Source organism: Castor canadensis, chromosome 14 (assembly GCF_047511655.1).
Source record: "Castor canadensis chromosome 14, mCasCan1.hap1v2, whole genome shotgun sequence".
NCBI lineage: Eukaryota > Metazoa > Chordata > Mammalia > Rodentia > Castoridae > Castor > Castor canadensis.
Window position 1 is genome coordinate 28,214,442 of NC_133399.1, and position 10,377 is coordinate 28,224,818.

General features: G+C 34.4%; 1 protein-coding gene across 1 annotated transcript in view; it reads left to right on the forward strand.

Moving 5' to 3' along the window:
• The window catches only part of LOC141416200 (olfactory receptor 7E24-like), a 41,264-nt gene extending 33,603 nt beyond the window's left edge, over nucleotides 1-7,661 (forward strand). The window contains exon 3 of the mRNA XM_074053289.1: nucleotides 6,686-7,661. Coding sequence (XP_073909390.1) covers nucleotides 6,686-7,661 — 976 coding nt within the window. The remainder of the gene's footprint in view (nucleotides 1-6,685) is intronic.
• Nucleotides 7,662-10,377: the final 2,716 nt, after the last annotated feature.

Genomic DNA, 10,377 nt, shown 5'->3' on the forward strand with positions numbered 1-10,377 from the left:
TTTACAGCCTTCAATATTCTTTCTCTAGTCTCTGTGCTTGTTGTTTTAATTATAATGAAGTTCTGTTTTGGTCAGGTCTGTTCGGTGTTCTGGAGGCTGCTTGTACCTGAATGGGCAAAGTTTCCTCTAGATTTCGGAAATTTTCTGTAATTATTTTGTTGAATATATTGTACATTCCTTTTGCTTGCATCTCTTCTCCTTCTTCAATGCCCATGACTCTTAAGTTTGGTCTTTTGATGGAGTCAGTGAGGTCTTGCATTTTCTTTTCACAGTTCTTGAGCTGTTTAACTTCAAGTTTTCCTTTATTTGCCATTTCATCTCAAGTTCTGAGATTCTGTCTTCTGTTTGTTCTATTCTGCTGGAATGGCCTTCCATTTTGTTTTGTATTTCTGTTTTATTGTTTTTTTGAAGTTTTCCCTATTGTGGGTCACTTCCTTTTTAATATTGTCAATTTTATTCCTTAGTTCATTTATCTCTCTATTTATGGTGCTCTCTCAGTTTATTATTTATTTAGGGCTCCTATGATTTCATTTATTTGTTTTTGGGTTTTCTCATATTATTTATTTTTGTTGTCTTGGAATTTCTTGAGTGACTCCTGTGTGTTTTGGGTGACCATGTCTAGTAACATGTCTATGAAATTCTCAACTACTTGCAGGATTTCAGAATGTATCTCAGCATATCAAGCCTATATATTCATACCTACAACAATATCATACTAAATGGGGAATTAAGCAAAAGCATGTCCTCTGAAGTCAGGAAAGAGACAAGGTTTGCAGTTTTTCTCCACTGATGCTGAGGGAAAATGGAGGATAGGGTCAATCTAATTGTTACATTATCGGTATAATTATCAGTATATATTGAACAATAAATATATGCTAATAAATAAGAAGTTCAAAATATAAGAGTAAACTTAAATAAGCAGGTGAGAGACCTTCACCATGCTAAGTATAGAACATTGAAGAATGTTACTGAAGTAGTCCCTAGAAAATGGAAAGATGTCCATATTCATGTATGAAGATAATCAATATTGTGAATATGGCCATATTAGCAAAAGCAATCTACAGATTCAGCAAAATCTACACCAAAATTCCACCATCATTTTAAACATAAATAGAAACTTGATAATAAAAACTGTACTGAAGCATAAAAGATCTTGAATAGTCAAAACAATCCTGACCACAAAAAGGAATGTTAAAGCCATCATAGTACTGTGATTCAAAAGATCCCATAAAGCTGTATTAACAAAAACAGCATGGTAATGGCACAAAAATAGACAAGTACACCAACAGAATAGAATAAAGAAGAACCAACAATCCACACAGCTACAGCCATCAGATTTTTGGCCACAGGACCAAAAATAAATCATGGAGATAAAACAGCCTCTTCATCAAATTGTGTTGGACAGAATGCTAACATTAGATTCCTATCTTTCACTTTATACCAAATCAATTCAAAAATTAGTCAAGCATTTTTATAGAATATCTGAAAATTTGAAACTACATAGGAAAATGTAAAGGACAGGCAAAGAAATTCTTATTAGAATTCTAATAGCCAAGGAAATTGGAGTAGAAAATGACAAATGGGATGGGATTGTGTTTAAAAGCTTCTGCAAATCAATCTAAACAATCGTAGAGATGATGTGGCAGCCAATAGAGTGGGAGAAAATCTTTTCCAATGATACTTCAGAAAAAAAGGATTAATATCCAGAATATATGAAGAGAGTCAAAAATGTAAGCACTGAAAGAATAATCCAATTAGTAAATGGGGAATTGAATTGAAAAGAGAATTCTCAAAAAAGAAGCAAAATATGGCCAATAAATTCAGGAAGAATTTTTCAACAACTTTAACCATAAAGGAAATGAAAAATGACATTGCCATTCTATCTAACCAGAGTTAGAATGGCTTTTATCAAGTAAGCAAACAATGGCAAATGCTCTTGTGGATCCATGGAAAAATGAACACTCATGCACTGTAGAAAAGTAAATTTGTGCTGCAAGTATGGAATTTCATACTAAACTAAAAATCGAATTGTCATAAGACTCTGCCCTATCACTTGTGTATATATAACTGAATGAATGTAGGTTCTCATACAATCTGTATACTCATGTTTATTGTGTATTCACAATAAACAAGCTATGGCATGAGCCTAAAGTGTGGTGTGTATACAAACGATGGGATATTTTCTGGCTTTAAGTAAGGACAAAATTAAGTTATTTCCAGGGAAATGGATAGAAGTGGAGGTCATTGTGTTAAGCAACTTATGCAACACTTAGAAAAAGAAGTATCATTTTATATCCCATGTAGACAATCTATACCTAAGAAAAAATTCACACAATTAAAAAAGGCAGACTATTTTGTGGTGGTGCCCTGTGAGAAGGTTAAAGAAACTGTTGACAAATATGATCATTGTACATTATGTACATGTGTAGAAATTAAGATAATGAAATCTATTATAAATACAAAAAAGGAGGGAGAAAGGAATGAAAAAGTAATAGAGGGGGTGCAAACAGCCAAAGTATATTATATTAATGCATGGAAATACCACACGCAAGCCCCATTTTCAATTAATATGCAAAATTGCAATTTAAAAATTAAAAGCCCAAAAACCTTGCATGTAATCCATGCTAGCCATGAATTATCAATCCTCACGTCTCTGCCACATACATGATGGGATTACAGGTATGTGTCATCACACCCACCTAAAATTGTTAAATTTCATTCCAGTATAGAAAATCAGATGAGTATATAAAATCCATAGAAGTAAGGGAATGGATTAGTACATATGAATGTCCCCTGAGTAGAGAAGAATTCCAAATCTATTTTGGACATTCATTTTCAGTTCTTACACCATTAATATCAGAAAATCCATTGGGATTGAGAAACTTGGAACAATTTGGCTAACTATGAGCTATGTGCATTGAACCTCCAAAGTTGTATACAGTCCATAATTAGCATATCAATCCACTTCATTTTTATGACTCCAGTGATGGGGACTATGTCTTTACCTCCTCCACTATGGTTGTCCTGATAAGGAAGTTCCTAGCTAACACTGTTCCCATCACTTGTGGGGAAAAAGGTTGAGCCTTCACCAAGTCACAGACAAGTGGAGGTTTTCAGATATTCACTCCTTAGTCATGAAACAGCAGAGAAGCAGCTTAACACAGTAAGTGCTAAGAGAGATGCTGAATGTGGGGAGGACCACTAGAAGTTATGTTTCTTCTTTATGAAGATGAACCTTATTGATTAGATAGCCATAAAATTTCAGTTTTAAAAAGTGTTAAATTTATGATGTTAGTTCTGGTGGTATTGTCTTATTCAAAGCTTATTTTCCACTGACCATGGTACTACTTTGCATATAAATGTCATTCACAGAAACTGAAAATTGGTCCCATTAAACTGTTTCCTAAGAACCACAAAATGATAAGGATGTTGATGCTGAGGAAGAGGTGGAGAATGGTAACTAACATCTGGAAATGTTTTGAGGGATATCTAAATTGCAGGTGCTGAGCCAAATCTTCTATGTGGGTTGTTTCATTTAAGATGCCTCATCTTCCTGTAGCTATAAGTGCCCACAGAATTGTATTACAGAAAATGAAGGAGTATATTGATCTTAAGTAACATGGATCAGGTTGATATGTAGAAAAGAGTGCATTCATATATGAATTGGGTTACTGGATTACAGTCACAGGACATCATACCTGGAGAACTCTGACATGATGCCCCTTGAAAACCCAACCTGCCACTCCACTCCAGGAAAAGATGCTTTCTCCCTATACTTTTCTATTTGTATTTATGGTAGATCAAAAGTAAGAGGAGTTATGTCCAATATTAGTGCAAAAAATATTAAGATATTATTGTTAATAATAAAACTAAAATATGTCATCTGATGTTACTGCTTTATATTTCAAATGGGACACTTTTTATCTTCATAGAGTATATGCATATATTCAGAGAAGCATGAATATTCTTTAATTTCTGATTCTGAAGAGCCTATAATATAACTGGCACATATTTGGCATAAAAAATAAACTGTTGAACATTAAATAGATGCTTCCAGTGTCCATAACTGGCTGTAATTCTGTGACCTCAAAACAGCCGCCAGTGCTTATCTGTTTCTGGTTTCTTCCATTTCAAGAATCTCCCACTGAACTAGAGAAAAGAAAAAATATTACTTTCTTGTTTGTTTTCCTTAGAAACATGTGCCCTATACTCCCATTACATCATGTCTATGTCAGTAAATTAAAAACAGGTGGAGGTTTTCATGGGTATAAAAGGAGAATAGTGTACAGAAGACAGACACATGTAAACCTCATACCTCAGGCTGTGAGACATTTTAGATCTTCATGTAACCCATGTTCCAATACCATTTGAGAATTTTATTCAGTAGTGAGTCCACTATTTCCATTTTGGAGATATTTGCACATATTCTGCACATTTTTCCATTTTAATGACTAGTGACATGAGATCAAAAATGGTAATTTTCTGGCTCCCATATCTCCCCACTGAGAAGGATGTGCAAATGTATTATTGTTCCCCATCAATTTGAAATTTCAAACTGCCAGGATAAAGTTGATGAGAGATCGAAAGAATAAGAGCATATAGATGATAATGAATGATTTGCTTTAAGACAAGGTCTGGGGAGAAGCCCATGTTTTCCCCTAACTGGAAACCCCTCTCCTTCAATGTCAGTGAGTGCTAGGATTACAGGCTTGTGGGATCACACCTGCTCCTAATTTTAAAGTGTTAATTGTAGGCACTGAAGAGTAAAATTGGTCATATATTATTCATTTGAAATGAGAGAACTATCCCTCAACAACCCTTTTTATAGATTTTTTCACTTATTTGTCATGTAGAGGCACAAGTATTATATGAGGACTGTCATAATAAGAAACTTACAATTTAAAAGGATCACTCTCTCAGTTAACATTGTTTATCTTTTAAAGCATTTGAAATAGATCCGTGTACTTCACAGGGACACTTAAAACCCTCTGCAAATGTAAACTCACAAAGTTTAAGGGCAACAGATGTCATGTTCTGTACTAGACAAATGAGCTTAAATAAGGATTTTAGGGAATGTATTTATTGAAACAAAAATCAATAATAAAATGGAAATATCCATAGGAATATTTACTCCAATATTCAGGACAATAGTACCAATTATGGAAGGTGATCAAAAGAATGCCATCATAGGGAGATGCCTAGAATCCAAATTTTATAGGAATTTTTCAGATTTCTAAACTATACTGGATATGATGTAAATATTATTAAAAGTTTATATGTTATATAAACAAGTCTTATTACTGACAGCAACAGTAGTTACTATTCATGTGACATTTTCTAAATGCCAGAAAGTATTCAAAGACTATGATTTTCAACACTGGTCAAACAGAACACAACAACTTCAAATGCATATTCTCCTTATGTTACTAGGTTTGGTTTGAGGCCAGATTACCTGAATATTTTCAAATATCCAAAGTTAAATATGTTAATAAGTGTACTGAGTGTCGCCAGTTCCATATAGCATGTTAAAGCAGTTCCTTACAATAATCATACAAGGTAATTTTTTATTACACCCATTTTACAGTTAATGGGAATGACATTATTTCCTGGTGTGTTTACATTATTTTCTGTACTCTTCACTTTCATAACTGTGCTTGAGATGTGTTTAAGTTATTTCATGTAATTTTCTGATTTTTGCATTTTCCCCCCAAAGTTAATCATACAATAGCCAGATAAAACAAAAAGCCCAATTTTTCTCCTAGTAGCTGAAGTAAGAAAATTGAAACCCATGTATCAGGAAATATTTATAAAAAGAAACATATTAACTAGTAATAATAAGCTTTGGAATCAGATCTGGTCTTTAAGGATTTTCTTGAGTGCTAAATGCCACAAGTGCAAATACATGTTTGTGATCAGGTAAACAATGTATCACATGAGTATGCTGATCTAGAATGGAGAATCAATATAAAGAAAAAAATGAGGAACTCTCTTACATACCAGATAGTTTACAGATACTTTATGGGTTGATAAAAATAAACCTGCATAAAATTTTAAAATTACTTATTCATTTTTTTCAAATTATTTTGCATTACATGCAAAATAAATTTTAAAATATAAACAATATTTGGGTGAGCACAGACATCCACAGGGAGGGAAATCTGAAATCCCAAGAATACCAAAAAATTCCTGGGATATGATATACATGCAAAAATATCTGTTGGAATATGAACTACCTGTTTCATATCATGCAGTCATAGTCCTTATAAAGTGTTTATAAATACTCTGAAGACAAGGGTAATTGCTTCTTTTTCTTAGAAAAAGATGGTCAATTTGCACACTTTTTAATTTCCTCAAATTAGATATTGTGCTTAAAAATTAAGGCATTACTAAATAATTAATTTTTAAAAAGAATACACTGTATTTCACAGGGATCCTGTGATTGTTACAACTAATATTCTTGCTTTTCTACAGTAGTTAAGAAGAATGTCGATAAAGTAGATGTGTTCAGAAGGAGGTAATTAACCTACAATGAAAAAGTACAAAGAATGGGTTTGGCATAATTGATAAATATTGGAAAAAGATATGTGAAATTCAAGTGTGAATTCTTGTGAGTTCATTCAAAATATGTACAGTGAGGAGGTGTTTTATTTGTTTCACATTCCAACAAATTTTCTTTTTTCAAAAGGGTACTGAACAATATACAAACAAAAAATGTTACACTTGTCTCAGAATTCCATCTGAAGGAACTCTCAGAGGATCCAGATCTGCAGCCCCTTCTCTTTGGACTGTTCCTGTCCATGTACCTGGTCACAGTGCTTGGGAACCTGTTTATCATCCTGGCTGTCAGCTCTGACTTCCATCTCCACACCCCCATGTATTTCTTCCTCTCCATCCTCTCCTTGGCTGATATCTGTTTCATCTCCACCACGGTCCCAAAGATGATTGTAAATATACAAACTCACAGCAGAGTCATCTCTTACATGGGCTGCCTGACACAGATGTCTCTGTTTATCATCTTTGCATGTATGGATAGTATGATTCTGGCTGTGATGGCCTATGATAGGTTCGTGGCCATCTGTCACCCTCTGCATTACTCTGTGATTATGAACCCTCGATTCTGTGTCTTCTTAGTTTTGGGGTCTTTTTCCCTCAGCCTGTTTGAATCCCAGTTGCATGATCTGATTTTCTTACAGCTTACATGCTTTAAAGATGTGGAGATTGGTAATTTCTTCTGTCATCCTTCCCAGCTCTTAAACCTCACTTGTACTGATGGCTTTAGCAATAGCATAATTATGTATGTTATTGGTGTCATACTTGGTGTTTTTCCCATATCCGGGATCCTTTTCTCATACTATAGAATTATTTCTTCAATTCTGAAAATTCCATCATCAGGTGGGAGGTATAAAGCCTTCTCCACATGTGGATCTCACCTGTTAGTTGTTTGCTTATTTTATGGGACAGGACTTGGGGAATATTTTGGATCTGTTGTTTCCTGTTCTTCCAGAAATAATTCAGTGGCTTCATTGATGTACACTGTGGTCACCCCTATGCTGAATCCATTTATCTACAGCCTGAGGAATAGGGAAATTATTAGTGCTCTGAAGAAGCTTCAGAATAGAATAGTCTACCCTCGGGTTGTTTGGCATCCATTTAGAATGTAGGTATGATGGTCTCAATTCCACTGGTTTCCATACTTGTGCCTGTACCTAATGTGCATTTTGAATTAAGAAGCTGCTGTTTATCTCTGTTCAAATCTTCTGTAAAACCTGAGACTTTCCTGACAACCATTCAGTAAATGGTCTTTGGATCTGAACTCATTGATCATGACCCAATAGATTCAGTCAGTTTGGAGAGAGATGAAGGACACAGGATGGAGTGCCTGAAACACTGTGGGCTCCTCATTAGTACAAACATGTAGCTTTGGTAGGCCCATGGGTAGATCATAATATGGAGAATATAAGCTGTGGGGATTTTGATGTTTATATGTTTTGGTGTTTAGTTGTGTGTAACCCAGAGATTTCATTCAATGATTGCTTTTCTCCTCACTTCTTCTTCCCTGAACATCTCATCCAATATGGAAGCAAGTGAGTCCCAACAATTTCTCCCCTAAGCATTACATGTGGTTTATGAAGATATTGATGAGGATAGGAATGGGAATAAGTTAATGCCATAGCATTAAGAACTTAAAAGGAGTGATTATTGAGTTCTAGGCTCTCACTTATGTGCTTTATGTAAATTATTTTTAATTGATCAGTAGTCTACCCTTGCTTATAAGTTCAACAGTATGTTTATTATTACACTGAATTAGGCAAATATTTTTATGTAAGTTATACAAATACTTAGACCAAAAACTCTTATGTCTTTTGTGAATTGAGATTCCTAGTTAGAGATACAGAAGCCCTGGACCAAAAACCACGGCATCCTGTCGTTCTACCAGTCAATTCACTTCCTTGTCTCTGCAGTATGAGACTTCTCCCTCCTACACACACGCACTGGTGAGTTTCTGCCAGACTTTAAGGCAAATGAGTGCTTGGCTGAGAAAATTGGGAAAAGCCAGGGAAAGACAAGATACACAACCATTGAACACAAACCTGTCTCTTTTCACACTCAGAATCTTACCAGCTATATAAATAGTCCTGAAATATTGTGTCCATCTCACTCATTCTCAAAAGAAGTGTTAAAGTCTGGCCTTGATTTACTTCCCATTCAGGCAACTGACAAGCATGCAAAAAGGATATATACCTGAGATTTACCTGCAGTACATACCACTGCCATTTTATGAAACTTTGTCCTGCTTTTCAAACAGTGGAAAAGATCAATGACTCTGATTAAGAGATTTAATATTTTTTTTCTTTATTCCTTTGTAATCTTTTCTTGTTCCCCTCCCTCAGTCATTGGTTGTTCCTCACCACAGTAGTTCCTTTTTTTGCTTTCAAGTTTATTAAGTCTCAATTTTTCATATGAAGGAAAACATATGATACTTGTCTTTGTGATTCCAGCTTATTTCATTTAAAATGACAGTTTCTAGTCCCATTCATTTTCCTGTGGCATAGTCTCATTCTTCTTTATGGTTGAATACTACTCTTTGTGTACCTGCAGCACATTTTCTTTATCCATTCGTTGATGGGCATCTTGGCTGATTCCATGAATTGATGCTTATAAATTGTGCTACAATACACATGGATGTGCAGTTAACCCCACTTATTATACCTTAAATTTAGGGCAGTTACATAATATCTCTGAGCCAGCATTCTTTTCTGGGTTGATTTATTGTGGATACACTTGCAATTAGATTGGATTAAGCAAGTAAAGGGGCTAATAATTCAAGAATACACAAAATTTTGGTATTAAAGTGATATATTGTTCTTAGTAAATTGCACTTAATCTTCATACTCTTTAAGATATATTTTGACACACAAAAAATTTTTTACTATTTGTGTAATGTTGCATTTTAATTTTGGCTTTGTATAAGTATATGCTGTGTAACTGGAGCAGAATGACTAATTTTCCTTCATTTCTGCCTTCTCCAGAATCACAGAGGAAGCACCAAAAATAAAACAAAATGAAATAGACCCTGTCTCTTTCATTCCCTTCTGTAGTGTCCCATCAAACTTGAGACATAGTAAAATTACTATTTTTGTATGTATGTCATGGACACATGACAAATGGGCCTTATAATTTCTTATAACAGCATTATCAATACTTGATTCATTTGTACAAAACCCCAAAAGATCAGAAACAAAATGGACAGGAAATTTTACTGTTTGGTCACAAACACATTTTAGATGTTCACATAATTTCAAGGCTTCAGTGTCAGTATCACTATTTACTTAATAAATGATTTCTTTTATTTTAAATACAACCACAATATTCAAGTGTTTATTAGGTTCCAAATTTTGATTACTGACAATACAAGTTTTGGTTATACATGTTATATTCCCTATTTCTATTAAAAATATGAGCACAGAGAGGTACAGTGATTTACACATATTTTGCATGTGTAGCAAATCAATAAATAGGAATAAAATGTGGATTGTCTAATACCCATTTCAAGGCATGTTCTCTTTTACAGGAGCCAAATATCAATATTTCATGCAATAAAACTTTCTGGATTAGTTATCTTGGAATTAATCTTACTGAGTATTTTTAGTGGTACATAATAAGTGGATACAGGTGATATCAAATCATTTTTTTGTGGTACGCTGCCTTTCATGCTGGCTAGGCAGGCATTCTACCACTTGAGCCAAGAAATTAACCCTCTTTTGCTTTGTTTATTTTGGACATAGATTGTTAGCTTTTGCCCTAGCAGGCCTGGACCAGGATCCTCTTATTTATGCTTTCTGCAGTAGCATGGACAGCAGGTGCTTGCCACCACAC